Genomic DNA, 15787 nt, shown 5'->3' on the forward strand with positions numbered 1-15787 from the left:
ATTCAAGCTAAGCCCTTGCATCTGTCTTCATCTCTCAACTCAGACTCTCCTGTCTCAGCTTCCTAGTTGAACTATAAACAATGACAGAAAAGGAAGTCTTAGGGATATCCGTTATCTGTTAATCCTCTGGCAACACCAGAGGCCCTGAAACATTGGCCGTTGCCCTCATAGGCCAAGTGATCAGTCGATAGTTTACAGGTTCCCAGTGGCAAAATAGAAAACTGACCCAAGTAATGTATTTGATGTAAAATTCATTTTAGTTCAGATTTTATTTCTAGTAAAAATGTCTGCACATATTTGATGGAGCTCGGGACTCATCCTGACTACAGATTACATTACACCAGATGTGAATCTGTGAGAAATAACCTTCTATAGCTATGAGGCTTAGGAAAAACACTAAATATGGCCTTTAGATGACTGATCCTGCTGCCTTGTTGGAAGATTTAAATAATTAATAACGCCGCCGCTGTGCCATCCTTTCAAATGACAGACAACACCTCTTTTATATCTGGAGTAGAAACACATAATCGTTCCTGCAGCCTTGTGATGACTACAGGCAATATGGTCCACCACACTAACCGATGAGCATCATACCCAGATGCTGCTGTTGTGAATCACCAAGAAATAACTAAACAGGGGCAAAAGAATAAAAAAGAAAGAGAAAGCCGCTGGCTTGGCGCCTGTAGAAAATTAGAGGCCCAAAAATGCTGCATATAACTTCTCTAATTAAGCCATAGCTATTGTTGCAGCAACACCAAGAGTCACAGGAGGGACGAAGCAGGGTAACCACAAACACTAAACAGAGCTGTCTTAAGTTTTATACCATGACTGGGATGAAAACTGATCCCGTGTCAGATTCTTTGACAGAGTGCAGGACGGAGTCAGGGGTCTGTCTGTGTGGAAGGTGAGGGGCTGGCTGGAGGACACAGAGGCTGGGGAAAGTGTTTGTACATCTCCTGGGCAGGACCCTGTGGGGGCGATGGGATTGGAGTGTCTGGAGAGGCTGCAGGAAGAGAAGCGTGTACACAGAGAGACATTTTGGTTAATTTATTTGCAAATGAACATAGTTTTAGCATGGAAAGTAAAGTAAGCGTCATTGTGTATTAGTATGATTATTGCTGGTTCTCAGGATAGTCTGATCTTACCTATCGGTGGAGCGTGAGTTACAGGCATGGTGCTGATGACCAGTGTGTGCCCGGTCACAGGGTCTTGGGCTAGCTGGGTGTGTGCCGAATGGTGCAGGTGTGTGGGCTCAGTTGTTAGCCCTGAAAACATCATAAACTCACAATTAATTTCCTGCAAATCAGTTCCACAGAAAGATGTTTTGCTTAATTGAGCGAGTTTTAATGAACCTTTGCTTGTTTTATGTCAGACTGCGGTTTTACTGTTTCATGCCAGAAGATTTAACTTGTTAATGTTGGGGAAGCGCGGGTTATTTTATGTTCTATTTAGTGCTCTAGTAGACCTCGACAGTGAACCGGAATCCCCTGCTATAGCCTCCTTCAAATGGGGTCGTGTTCGCTCGAAAAGTCGATATGAACTGGGTCCTGTTGTGGTATTTGGGACAGTTTCAGCAAGACCAGATGTAGATATTCCCAATGGCCTTTCTGCATAAGTATCCTAGTTGTTCGCTTGGAAAAATGATCAGCCTTGTGGCTTCTAGCGACAGTTGCCTAACAGTGGCAATCTCACAGCTAAAGGTCAAATATTTTTGTACACATGACTTCCCGTGATGTAACCAGAAAGCTCACAAGATTCATTTTAAGACCACAGCATGTGACAGGCCAAGAGGTCTTCTGAGAAAAAGGTCTGTGTGTATGTTCTAGATACGATTTCCTTTAAAGGACCACTGTGTAGGATTTAGTGCCATCTAGTGGAGAGGCTGCATAATCCAGTCCTCCTCCTTTACAGGAACCATGAAAGGCTTTCTCTCGAGCCAGTTTCTTTCCCCAGGGCAGAATTTGTGGAAGAGGACCCCTTTGTAAATATAAAGGGTTAATTCTAAAACGCTATGATTCTACTAATAAAAATAAGATTTAACAAAATATACCCCTAAAACATACACACAGGGCCTTTAAAGAAGGAGGAAAAATCTATGTAAACAGCTCTGTAGCATACCCGACTAATCACTATACGAGTCATTTCATTTTACGATCAATTTGGCCTTTAATAAGTCAATAATGCAACAAAACCCATAATCTCTGCACACACATATAGTGTAAGCCACTGCTAGACATCATCTTCCTAATTGTTTGTTTTAGTTGACTACTGTGCTTGTTTGGCGTGAGACTGTTAAGCATAGACTGCATCCCTATGCAGCGGCACATTCTCATCACTAAATATAGTAATATTTGAATAGCAGGGGGTTTTGTTGTTATCGCCGTTGTTGTTTTCCTTGCGTATATTAGTCGCACATCCCGACAAGATGTTGGAAAATAATACAGCTTTTTTTTTTTTGTATCCTGTCTTCGTAGTCAAGTTGTCATTTTTTTATTTATTTTTTTCCAGCTTATTGTGAAAACTGGAACACGTTTTTAGAGATGCCTTTTTTTCCCCTTGTTCCTACATCTTACCTCATGGATGTTTGTCAAGGCCCCCCCTGAGGATACATTTGATGCATACTAGCTTTAACCTCCTTATTTATAGGCATTTAGATTTGTTTGCAAATGTCCCCAGCAGCATCTAATGTATCCAGTTTAGTTCATTGTCTAAATACAGTATGTAAATAATCCAAAGTTTTACAGTTTTTCAAATTCTTTAACTTTTTACCTATCGTATTTATATCCTGGAAAACTTTGCTGGGTATGTAGTCCTTTTGTTTTTGCCATGGTGCTTCATAAGTCTACAGTACACCGCAGTCAGGAGGATTGAGGAGTTCCACCGGAGAATTCGGGGAGTATCGCTGAAGGTCACCCTATTTGTCTTACTGCAGATTTACGCAGCCTAGAGTCTCACCTCCCAGCAGCATCTCGTGCAGCAGGTTGTCTATCTTGGCCAGGCCGCAGAGCTTAATGAACTGGAGCTGTTCGATCATCTGCCAGGTGATGCTCTGCAGGGTGGGCAGCAGGAGTAACAGCTCTCCAAAGCGACCCCTGGAGTCATACTGACGGTCGTTAATGTAGTCTTCTAGACTCATCTGAACCTGCACACACACACATACACACAAGACCAAGACTCTATCAGTACAAGCAAACTGTAAGTTTCTTCTTATATTGATGACATGTGTAAAAATGTAAAGTAACTTGAGGGTAAAAATTAAGTTGCTAATCTGTGATATAATAATAGAACATGCTAGGAAGTTCTGCAGTGAGCTATAAGGGTCAAATGGTTGACCTACCTGCAGACGCATGGTCTTAATCTTCGAAGGGTCCCGCAAAGACTTTGCATCTGCAGATTGGAAGGCAAAGCATCGGAAGAGGGGGATGCATTAAGGCGGGGAGGGATTGAGAACCAGATTGAAGGACAGGATGAAAAAAAAAAAAAACACACACACAGAAAGATCAGGGATGGGAGTGAGGATATGAGTGGAATTGATGGAATGATTATCGTCAAACTGAGCATGAAGGCAGAATGAGGGGATTTAGCGAAGGGGAGCGAGGAAGGGGTGGGTAGGTAACGCTAGATGGGGGGCAGGGATTGTGGTCACACTGGGCCACGGAGACATAAAGAGGGGATGGAGAGATTGGGATCTAACTTTGAGGGGAATTGTAGCCGGGAGAAGTTGGGAAAAGAGGGACAGAAATGGTAATGGATAAAAATCACAATCACCATTTTCTTCCTCCTTATCTTCCACCTATTTTTGTTTTTTATGTACTTCTTAATGTCTTGAAATCACATTTTTTCTACACTTCTTTGTCGATAAAGTAAATTAAAAGTATACGTTATTAAAGAAACTATTTATTTGGTTAATATGTGACCAATTACAAACCCTTGTATCAGTACATCATGATTTGTCATAAAGATTTACTGCAGATATCAGTTTACAACACACCTAATCCTGACCAACAACGTGCTAATTACTATTTACCTTGCGTTAATCTTAAATTGAGAGCGGCCTTGCTTTATTTGTCTTAACATCCCGAGCTTTTCTCTTGATCCAACAAACAGATGGTAATTTAAATTAGTTTTTTTTTTTTTTTTTTTTACCTGGGTCAAAGAACACAATAGCCTTGAGAGCTGCATACTCATTGTCATCTATCTGGATGTCCTGGAAGGGCTGCACCAGCTCATCCAGCACTCTGTTGGCTACCCTACATATCTCTGGCTCAGGGCTGTTCCTGTGGATCGTGCAGCCATTACCTGCAGACACAGTAAGTATAGTTAGTATCGAGACGACAGAAAAGGAATATGGGTGTGTGTGTGTGTGTGTGTGTGTGTGAGGCGGGTGTGTACTTGCGGGGAAGGGTGATTGTTTTTGCCTTGAGAGAAAAGATAAGTTTAATCTTATAGACTTTTATTTGAGGGTTTCGCTCAAGGCAAATAGACGTGACGAAGGTCTAAAGAAGCGTAATAACTCCAAAAGTATGCTTGAGTGTTTGTGGTTGACAAATCCGCCTACAGTGTGGTGTTGGTTCATGTCCCGGTAATAAATAATTCCATTTACAAGAGACACTTTTGAAGTCACAAAGACACAGAAAGCTTTAGTTAATCATTCTCAGCACTTCAAGCGCTGAATGCCACACATGAATAAGATGCCATTCCAGTGGTCAGTTTATACCTAAAAGCAGGAAGTCCTTGAACGCCATTGACCGTTTGGCAACCCCGAGCAAGAGGTGTTCGCCCGCATGAGCCCTGAGTAAGCTCACCTGGGGACAAACACACACACAGTTAAACAAACAGTGCAACAAACAATGCCTTCCTTTCATCCCCTTTATCACACAAATGCCACTCTTGTCGAGTAGTATACTGTATATGATTGTCTTTGAGCTAATCTGAAGTAACATTTATGGCATCTCCAAGCTTTTTTTTAATTCAAACTAGAGCACAAAGCATGGTCACACATTAACAAAAGGGTAGACATGACCAGCGCAGAAAGATTCATAGCAGGAGTTTGATTATTTATCTCTAAAAACAATTATACGCACGTCAGAGATGCGCCATAATGCGCCACAGCCCTGTTACCTGGTCATCCAGAGGCAGTTCTCCAAATGCAGGTATATATTTAGCCCATTCCACCAACACCAGTAACTGCTGCCTCATAGAATCGCACACGTCCCCTACGGTGGCCGTCTTCTGCTCTGATATGTCTGATATTCCAACTGGGGTAGTGATCTGCAGGAAGTTGAAAAGAAATATGTTAATTTCTTGGTGCCACTGCAATTTAGTCACACACACACACACACACACACAGACAAATTCGTAAGGGGATTATCACCTGTTGGGACAGTGATTCTGCTTGGGCTAGAATGGTAATGGGCGGCAGGTCTTGGGAGTCGGGGATGCTTCTTCGGGAGCTGATCCGATCTCTCTCGTTCTGCACAGCTAAGATACGGCAGGTATCACAGGTTAAAAACAAGAAGTAAAATCAAAGAACCAAAATCAACTCACTACGCTTATACTCCTGTTCCTGATTTTCAAGCATCTACTTAAGTTGTTCGTTATATGCTGTGTCACGATTAAGGTTAAACAGCCTCTTATGCCAAATCGTGACATCAGACACTGGGTTAGTTAATATTTAGAAAAATAGCCATACAGGCTGGCATCAGCAGGAGGAGTAAAACGTTAACCAGTTGCAATCCAGAACAACATGTTTGAATAACACATGATTAGGTGTCGTAAAACTCTGTGCCAAGGTTATACCCCTCATAAATATACACACACACTAAGTAATCAGCGGTTTTATGGCTGAGCCGATTTCAACCATCTTGAAGCAGCTTTTATATTCTCTTGTCTTTCCTTCCGTGTCATTAGTTTAGTGTCAGTCTCCACGACTGCACTGGAAACACATAACTGATAATCCGATTGACAGCCAGTCAAGCACGTAATTGTACATCGAACTTTTATTAAATCCTGATTGTTCTTGATCTCTACCCGGCCGGCCTTAGGCAGATGGGTCCCTCCATATGAGCTGGGTTCTGCTCAAGGTTTCTTCCTGTTAAAAGGGAGTTTTTCCTTGCCACCGTCGCCTTCAGGCTTGCTCTGGCGGGGTTTCAGGCCTGGGTTTCAGACCGGGTTTTGTAAAGCATCTTAAGACACTTTGTATTGTTATTGACGCTATATAAATAATATTAAATTGAACTGAAATTACCTTCCTTTTTCATGCCGGCTCTGAAGCATTTGTTGAGTCTGCAGAAACGACACTGGTTCCTCTTATCTTTGTCCACGATGCATTGTCTGCTGAACCTGCACAGGACGGACATACTGATATAAGTATGTTTTATAACGCCATATGTAATGACACAGTGTGCTGTAACATAATGTTATAAGGTGTGCCACAACTAGATGACTGACCTGTAAATTATCATTGGAGTGTGCAAGCATAAGCAAATTTTTTGTGCACATTTATGCAAGTATATAAAAAAAAACACACATATAGTTTTAGTCTTGCATGAGACCCCTATTTTTATCTCCTTTTAATGAACACCTTGCATGAAGTTTCTATCTTTTTTAAATTTTTTATTTGACTTGTTTAAAAATGCGTATGTGTCCTTGTCATTCGTCGTCACCTGCAGGTGTAGACGTGGCTCTTGCGTATGGAGCGTCTGAAGAAGCCTTTGCAGCCATCACAGCTGGAGGCCCCGTAGTGTTTCCCTGTAGCTTTGTCTCCGCAGATCGCACAGTTGCTGCTCACCCCGTCTGGACCAGGCAGGCTCGGCTCTGTCGGCATGCTGTCTGAAACACACAGAAACGCTCACACAGGTAAATAGACACACACGCACACGATGTTTGCATGTGGGATTTATAAAAGTTAAATGTCCATATTTTTGTCTTAGCTAACAGAAACACACCGGTCATAGGTGCTTGGAGATTCACATCACATTCAGGTCATGGTGTATCTAAAACAAAGCTAAAATCCCAACTGGAAACCTAAAAGATAATTGGCCTTCCTAAAGACCTTTCACCACCCATTAAAGCCCCATCTTCTGTTTTAACTGACTGGTGGGGAGTTTGCTTTTTCATTTCAGGACTTCTGTGGGTGGCAAACTGGCTGAGGAACCCACGTAGCTGAGTGGTGAAATGTCTGCAAGAAACCTCAAACAAGAGCGGTGGCCTTGTTTCAGGTACGCAACGCCTACTCATTCTAGCATGGTGAATGTACACACTGTACATCCCATAATATACTGTGGTTTCAGAGGTTTTTGAGTCATTTAGATGTGCCATGCGTACACGTGCACATTAGAAAAATAACATGGCAGCCCAATTATCAGGCATATTAAACATTTATGTCAATGTCTTTGTTTTTACTGTCACCTCTCTATTGCCGCCATCATAATCATTATCATCGGCGGCAATATCATGAGCATAGCTGAAATGGTAATCATCATTGTTGTCTGCATATTTATTGTTCCGTCAAAGCCCATCGAGTAGAACACAATCATATCAGAAATGTAAAAAAGCTCTTGATGATGCATCAACACAGATGCAACTTGCAACCCCCGACCGCACGCACGTCTCCCTCGGTCCCACACCAAGACACCAGGGCCCAGGGTGGGCCGGGTCAATGTTTGACTAACTTTCCCGTTCACATGCCGAGGTGACATCAGTGTATAGCTAGAGATGCGGTGCTCGCTCTTCGGGTAAACATCTTTATGGCGCATACCTGCAGTTCCCGGATAAACAGCTTTTTACTAACATTCTGATTTTCTTTCTTTCACAACCACACAGGCACAACCACAGATTTCCTTTAAGCAATACGCAAGTAGGATTTCTTTCCCCACAATAGTTGTAAGCAGACAGCTGGTAACACGCACTGTTGGCCAAGATTCAAATGTCATAATTTCCCCTATTGCTGAATTTAGGCATAAGCTTGCAGGTTATGTAAATCGTTGCCAACATTCTGCAAATAGCAGCTCATTTGCCTTCAGCTGATTCACTTCACTTCGTCTTACAAACCAACACACTTCCTCATCGAGTTCTGGGGCCAGTGACCCATGTCAGATCTTTCTTCTTATAAGTAACACCTTGTCATAGGTTGAGACACGATAATACACTTCCTCCTCTGTCCACATCAAGCCTGTCTGCAGGTATTTGCAAGAAAACATGCGAGTGAGCCGGCAATCTGTGCATGTACTGTACCTCCCTCTGTATCAGCGCAGAATGTGTATGCAAAGTGTGTGTCAGCCTAATTTGAGGTGCTTAAAGACAGCTGCTTATCTCTGCAGGTGTTATTTGTGTGCTTGGGCCAGTGTGCCCCCCTATCTTACCTCCTCCTCCATAGAGAACTTCTGCATTCTCAAAGCCCAGCGTGCTGTATGAGGGATCCAGGCCTTCACAGTAGTTGGCTACTTCCATGTCTAATAGGGATTTATTCTGATGAGCAGGATACTTCATTCCTCTCTTCTCTTCTCTTCTCTTCTCTTCTCTTCTCTTCTCTGTTTCGCCTGATTCTTTCAGACATGACAAGGGGAGATCCCATGGCATAAAAGATCCATAATCCTATCTGATTGGGCCAAGAGCCGGGAGAGGGGGAGGAGCCAGGGCTAAGACTTCTCACCTTATTACAATTTACTTATCTGTCCTTCTCCCTCGCACTTATCACAGGAATGAATAGATAGTGGCAGATGACATGTTTCCATTCTCGCAACCATACTTCTTCTTCTTTTTCTTCTTTTTTTGTAACAGAAACCGATTTAATCAGCGTCTGGGTGGAAGGTTTGAACCCTGCGTGCCCATGCATATGTGTGAATGCGCTGGCCCTTGGAGATGCGTACATTTAAGGTTGTTTCTGTGTGTGTGTGTGACTTTCATGTCCTTTCCAGGATTCCTAATCTAATCAATGGCAAAGTAATGGCCCCACCACCTCAGGAGATATAGTCCATAAAGACACAGAGTGAAGTGAAACACTGATAACTTCCATTAAGTCTTCCACAAATAGGTGAACAGCTTGCCTTTATATAAATAAATGAATAAATAGAACTCTTTAACTCTTAATTCAACTTATTTGTAAATTAACTGATGATATACAATGACACCTCAAATATATTTCTGGTTAGTTAATGTATTAATTAATTTTCCCAGTTGTCATTTAATTAATTTTAGGGGTTTCATTTTGTGCCTTCATCTCAGTAAATGTCAACAATTACCTAGGCTTAATCAAAATCCTAATAGTTCTTTCAGTGAAACTAAAATACACATGGAGGCAAGGCAAGAGTGGAAATCAAAAATAAAAGTTAAAGAGTTGTCACCGGCCGCCTCCCCCTCCTCCTTTTTTTTTTTTTTTTTTTTTTTCGGGGCAGGGCTGTTATAAACGCACTCTAAATTACTGCCACGGCAGTTAAAATGTCCCTTCCCACCCATTTTACATCAGGGGTTTCATTGCACTAAATCTTATTGTGTGGCTGAAACGTAATCAGTTTGGGGCATTGTGTTAGAGAAGGCTGTAAATGATAAGAGGCAGCATTACGGGAGATTTGATGCCCCCGCATCAGGGGACGAGCGGGGCCAATCGGGAGCCGGCGCTGAGTATACGAGGACAATATATTGTCGCCTTAAGACACGGGACATCAGAATGCACATTAGCGCAGATTATTGACTGAGGAGGGAAAAGCTATTTGGTCGCAGGCTAATAACAGATATATTAGTTAATATTGCAGGCTGCAGTAAAGGGGTTAAGAGAAAGAGAGAAAGAGAGAGAGAGAGAGAGAGGTGAGAGAGAGAGGTGAGAGAGGAATGATAGAGAGATTACATTTTAACCAGGCAGAAAGGTCAGGACTTCTGACTCATCAAGTTACTGGAGTGTGGAAAAGAATTAAGTCTTTACAATCACCTAACACAATGAAGCCGTAACTATGGCAGCATTAGGGTGGAATTAGAAGGAAAACAGCCAGATATCATATTAAGAGGCTATCATGTAATAAAGTTCGATATCCAGAAAGAAACATTTTTCGGTTTGTAGACAGACAGAATATCAGAAACATCTTTACTTATTGTTTAAAGTTTGTTTTTAACCTATAACAAAATATCACAGAGCCTTAACACATATGGTCGCATGGGCTCCAGGAAGAGGGAAGCTACCTGTGGTCCGGTCTCTTTATCTGACTAAGGTGATCTAAGAAAGGTTGCCAGATCTTGTAAAACTTCTCCTCTCTCTGTTTGTTCTGAGAGGATTTTATCTCAGGAATTTCATTGCTTTATTCATTAGGTTTAGTGTGTTCTGTGCAGTTTTCCGTTCCCAGTCGTTGTGCCAGCAGGCTGACAAATTACACCATAATCTGTTCATGCTCACGTCCACAACTCCCAGTTTACCCCATTAGAGCGTCTAATTTAATGGGCCTATGCAAAATGTGTCACTATTTCAAAGTGTTTCCTCGATAATCTGACATTCCCCGGCAGCTGGATGACCTAAAGGTGCTGGTGCAAGCCCGCAGCAGTCGCATAAAGGCTGTACATCTAAAAATGTTTCGCTGAGCTAATGTTTTGACGACCTCGAACTGTGAAAGTCTGTGTCTCGCACAGAGCTGTGAATCAGTTTTGAGGCCGTCTGCCAGTGTTCTCCTATAATCTCTCCTGTAATATATCCTAAGTCGTTGTTGAAGGCTAAAAGCAGCCTCACCTTCCACTCCCACTAAGTGCAGGGACAACAAGCGCAGCAATTCAAGTCTTTATTACTGTAACAATGAGTGCTTTTGATCTTTTTTCTCTACGTGATGAACACTTGACAAGTGCCTCTTGACTTGTATGATAATATGTCTAGAAACAGTGCTCACGTTCTCTTGGATGGCTCATTTAGTTCATCACACAATACATATTCAGCTTTTGGGCAAAAAAAAAAAAAAAACGTCATGCGGAAGCTAACTTTCTAAGATTTAGTTTAAAAGCATCGTGAATGGTTAAAACAATAAAAGACATCATGGCTGCTTCCAGGACATAACTGAGCAACCTCGTGCCCGCCTAGCAACCAAAAGCTCTCTGCGGCCATAAAAGCCACTGCTAAGAGGCTATCTGTGTGTGAACGGGCCATAATGCTGTCGCCTCTGTTTGGACTGGGGGGTTTTAATAGTCGCGGATGATGATCAGCCACGCAGCTCGCTCTAGTAAACCCCTACTTCCTGATACCCAGGCAACAGTAATAAAGCAAAACTACACAACCCAGTACGTTCGCAGCTTAAACTGTACATTTACTTTGTATTTGTGGCCCCATTGATCAGTTCTTTTCTGTGGTTAGTTAGTTGAGATAAGTCTAGGGTCATGTGCGCCATCATAAAGTAATTAAGGCTGATCATTGTCAGACTATACACTCAAAAGTCCATCAACAATTCTCAACAGAATTTCTCCAACCTACGTAAAATAACTTCTTAAGGTTTCTGGTTTGGATTGCAGTTTATTGTATATCTGTTTGTTCGTTGTGCGTGTGCGTGCATTGTCCACTTCATGTACTCTATCCGCGTCCTCTTAAAGGTTCTTGGGTATTGCACGCTTGATCAAAACTGGCAGGTACAAAGAAAAAAGGTTTTTGAGCCTCTTATTGGAAATGAAATTATAAGGCTTATATAGCGTATTTAAGTGGTAGTATCGTGGAGCGGTATAGCACATCGTGAACAAACAATCACCTTCCTGCTTTGCTTTTGTTAAGAGATTATGTCCTCGCGCAGACACAATGGGTTATCACATGATCTTTACAGCACAAGCATGTGTTACAATGTAAGTCTTTCTTATCTGTTTTCACTAAATGCTTTATGCTAACAGAGAAAGGAGTTCATGCAGCAGTGCGTGAACAAGGAGTCCCACCATAAGCACCAAAATACCAGACCACGTGATTTAGGAGAACATGTTAGCAAACTTCCTTGAAAAACTGCTAGAGGTAAGATCACTTCCTCTTTAATTGCGGCAATACGTCTTGATATATAGTAAATCTTGACGTTCCTACTCCTTATTCTTTTGTAAATACTTGGCATCTATGTGAGAAAACACTTAAACAAGGAAAGGAAAGTGTGACTTACCTGCGTTTCTGTTTCTGCCTGGGATGTGCATTTATCCAGGTGTGCCGTCGTACTCCAGTCGTGAGCAGCCCTCAGTGTGCCACCAGTCTAAGTGACACTGAGCATGGGAAAATGGTGAAGGTGTTCAGCAACATTAAAAGGGAAGGTTGGAGACCTGAGCAGCCTATAATTCATGAAGCGACACATTGGATGGCGCCACCATAGCCCTGTCATTAGATCGATTTACTAAACAAACTCAAACTAGGGTGGGGACGTTAAACAGTAACCCAGCGCCATAAAAAACGAAAAGGAAAAAAGATCACCAGGTATGTGTATTTGTGTGTCAGGCATGGCCTCTAACGTCACCTCTGAGGGCAGAAGGTAGGAGATCCAAGAGGTTTTGAGGTAATGTTTCACAAAATAATGGCGGAAATGTAATGACTTTAATGTTTATTTTTCTTCTCAACTCTGAATCGGAGCACTCCAGCTATGTACACAGGAGTCAAGTGTTAGCAAATACAGTGAAATAGATGTATTTTTCGTTCATGCCCACAAGCCTTTGGCGTTTAGTTGCTGAAAACTGAGCCTGAATCCCCTGTTCCATTACATAGCATAGTGTATACAGTACATAAAATTATAAACTTGAAGCTTGAAGCTTGTGCAGTATAAAAACAGACCAGCAGATGGCAAGATTACATTCATTTTGAGTCAATAGCATATGATAGGCTTCACTCATCCACAATTCTTTCAATATTTCTATAAATAGAAACCCATTTTAAGGGATAACTTACATCTACTGCATGTCATGAATACCAATAAAACAAATATATATATATTAAAAAAATAAAAATAAAAAAATAACAGAAAATAGAGCTAGGGATGTATGTTAGACCTTGAATCATTTGGTCTTGCTATTTAGTTTAGGAGTTTAACAAGATAATTAATAACACCAATCATGATAAACAATGATTGCGATAGTTAAAAAAGAAAGAAAGAAAGAAAGAAAGAAATATTGGCAAATATCCACTCAGTAAGATTATTTCTCCCAAAGTCAGGAATGAAATCATGATAGAGTTCCTGAAACTGAAAGATGAACGTATCTCGAAGCCCCAGGCGTGACTTTCGGTGCACTTTGAAATGTTCATAACAACTTTTTAAATTCTGCAATTGTTCAAAACACTAATGACAAGCAAAAAAAGGATGACAGAGTAAAAGAACTTGCAAGCGCTCTCATTGTTCGTATCAACAGTTGTCACATAGCCCTTCCAAAGGAGCATATGCTGAAGGTTCTCCTTCCCAAGAAGGTGAGCATGTCCAAGCAGTTAAAAGTGGTCAGACTTAGAAACACCTCATTCACAGCCTCACACTCCTTGACATGTTCTATGTAATACAGTCGGAAAGCGTGGTAGGGAATGAAGCAGACCACCATGATTAGGGCAAAGCACATGCTCTTCAACTGAGCCCCAACGTCCTGCTGAGAGGTACATATCTTTTGATGCTTTCTGTATAAAACCCGCAGGACGTTGGCTTGGAGGGCTGTCAACACGATGGCCACCACTATGATCAATATGCTTATGATGTAGTTAAGCTCCTTGTAATCATTTATCCGGTTTCCAAATTTGAAGCATTTTGTAACGTGGCTGTGGTTGCCCATTTTATTATCGCCGTAGTTAAAATGGATGATGCAAGGGTACGTGACGAGTACAATAATCCACACCACGGCGCTGACCAGGAGTGCGTGGATCCTCTGGACGGTCGGCATCCGCGCATCTTTTTTGTAGAACGCCAACAGGCGGGCGATGAGGATGATCATGTAGAAGATAAAAGACATGTACATGTGGATGTGAATCATGCCGCTGACCATTTTACACCAGCCATAGCTCAGGGCCCATGTATTGGTTGCGTAATAGTAAATTCTGAAAGGCACGGTGAGGAGGAAGATGAAGTGGGTAAAGATGAGGTTGAGCACAGCTATGGAGGTGGTGGAAGTCGCACTGGATTTCATGATGTGTATCATCAGGCTCAGGCTTATGGTGCCGCAGAGCAGAACCACGGAGTAGATGCCCAGGAGTACTCCGTGGTACTGTGTGTTATCAGTATATCCTGCGTTCATCGTGGTTGTGGGTTGTGTGCTCTGGGCTACCGTGCTCTGGGCTACCGTGCTCTGGGTTACCGTGCTCTGGGCTACCGTGGAAGACATCTTAAAAGAGAGGAAGGAATATGACAAAGAAAAGAAAAGAAAAGAGAGGTGGAGACATTTGCAGAGAAACATAAAGAATCGGAGTTAGTGAGGGAGGAATAGATCGAGATTGGGTAGAAGCAGGTGTAACAAAACTGACTTTAACTTAGTTGAAGGCCTTATATGCACCACATTATATTTACCTACTTTATGACAGTATAAGTTTGTGCTGTTCAAACACGTAATCGAGGTCAACACAATGACCGAGTGTCTTTAAAACACCAAGCAGCCTTAGTGAGATTAAATAAAATTGAAAACTGCAGCATGTGAATGGTTAAATAAAAGTCACATGTTGTTCCCTATTTTATTAGCAAAGGAACAAACCTGCAGTTCAAATGATGTACAATGAATGAGCACAAAGTTGAAGTCAGCAGGTTTACTTACCTTTTTTTTTTGCCAAAGGAAAAACTTGGTGCCAACGGCTGCCGACTGCTTGTATATGTCAAAACGAAGCTCTGTGCTCTATAACGTCACATGGTCTCCACCGAAGCAGCGGTAAGTCATGCCAGTGCCAGTGAAGATGGGAAATGCTCCTCGTTTTGGAAAACAAATTCCCATGCGTTGGGTGTTTGGTCCTGCTCCGTGGAGTTGGCGCCCACCTGTGTGCGTGTTTGAAGTTGAATGTGCGCCAAGGTTGGGAGAATGATCTTTCTGAGTGTGTGCGCTTTTGTGTTGTGAGAAACCACCGTCCACTTTTGCATATTGTCTGTCTGCACTCTGGCAGAAACAGGAGGTGACAGAACACACAAACGTGTCAGCACAACCACAGAGTTCATTGCTTCCTCATTCTGGTCACCCCTCTCTCTGTCTGTCTCTCTCTCTCTCTCTCTCTCTCTCTCTATATATATATATATATGTGTGTGTGTGTGTGTGTGTGTGTGTGTGTGTCTGTGTGTGTGTGTGTGTTATACACCCTTTAACTTGTATTCTATAAAATACAATGGAAATAGACAGCTAGAATGTGAGGTGGTACTTCACATATACTTATTTAGTTGCTGATTCATTGTCCAGAGGAAACGAGAACAAGTTGGTTTGGTGCAGTTGACCAATAACAGACCATGCAGTATGCGGTTTGCCATCACATATTATCCATCATGTTTCTAACGATATGATATGACCAATACCAAACTAGGAAAGAGATCATTATCAAATAAATGAACTATCAATGCCTCTGTATTTTAACATCAATCCAAACATATATATATATTTTTTTTTTAAAATAATCAAGTGTATGATTATTCTCAAACCAAAACCAGTTAGTGTGTACTCTGTGCAAGCACAACTCCAATCACTTGAGTGTTGCAGCATGTAGACAAGTGTTGACTAATGCAAAAGAGAAGAAGTGAATCAGGATGTGGTGATGTTAGCCGTGATGTTGACAGATCATGCTGATCTCCAATGAACGCTAAGTCAAATTTACACACACTGAAAGTCTGGCTAATGATGACTTTTCTAACTAGATTAAAAAAAA

At 41.8% G+C, this 15787-nt stretch overlaps 2 protein-coding genes across 2 annotated transcripts; both read right to left on the minus strand.

Annotated features, from left to right (window-relative positions):
- Positions 1 to 599: 599 nt before the first annotated feature.
- On the minus strand, positions 600 to 8511 carry hnf4g (hepatocyte nuclear factor 4, gamma). The gene is made up of 11 exons (XM_084565660.1): positions 8364 to 8511; positions 6666 to 6831; positions 6248 to 6342; positions 5375 to 5481; positions 5122 to 5271; positions 4718 to 4805; positions 4147 to 4299; positions 3338 to 3387; positions 2956 to 3142; positions 1146 to 1265; positions 600 to 1003 (listed from the first exon to the last, which is right to left on the minus strand). The coding sequence occupies exons 1-11, from the start codon at positions 8488 to 8490 to the stop codon at positions 882 to 884; spliced, it is 1365 nt and encodes a 454-aa protein (XP_084421786.1). The 5' UTR covers positions 8491 to 8511; the 3' UTR covers positions 600 to 881.
- Positions 8512 to 12006: 3495 nt separating this feature from the next.
- On the minus strand, positions 12007 to 15092 carry gpr141 (G protein-coupled receptor 141). Its single transcript, XM_084565963.1, has 2 exons — positions 14701 to 15092; positions 12007 to 14277 (listed from the first exon to the last, which is right to left on the minus strand). Exon 2 carries the CDS (start codon positions 14275 to 14277, stop codon positions 13330 to 13332), a length of 948 nt encoding a protein of 315 aa, XP_084422089.1. The 5' UTR covers positions 14701 to 15092; the 3' UTR covers positions 12007 to 13329.
- Positions 15093 to 15787: the final 695 nt, after the last annotated feature.

Source organism: Chelon labrosus, assembly GCF_963514085.1.
Source record: "Chelon labrosus genome assembly, chromosome: 18".
Classification (NCBI taxonomy): Eukaryota; Metazoa; Chordata; class Actinopteri; order Mugiliformes; family Mugilidae; genus Chelon; species Chelon labrosus.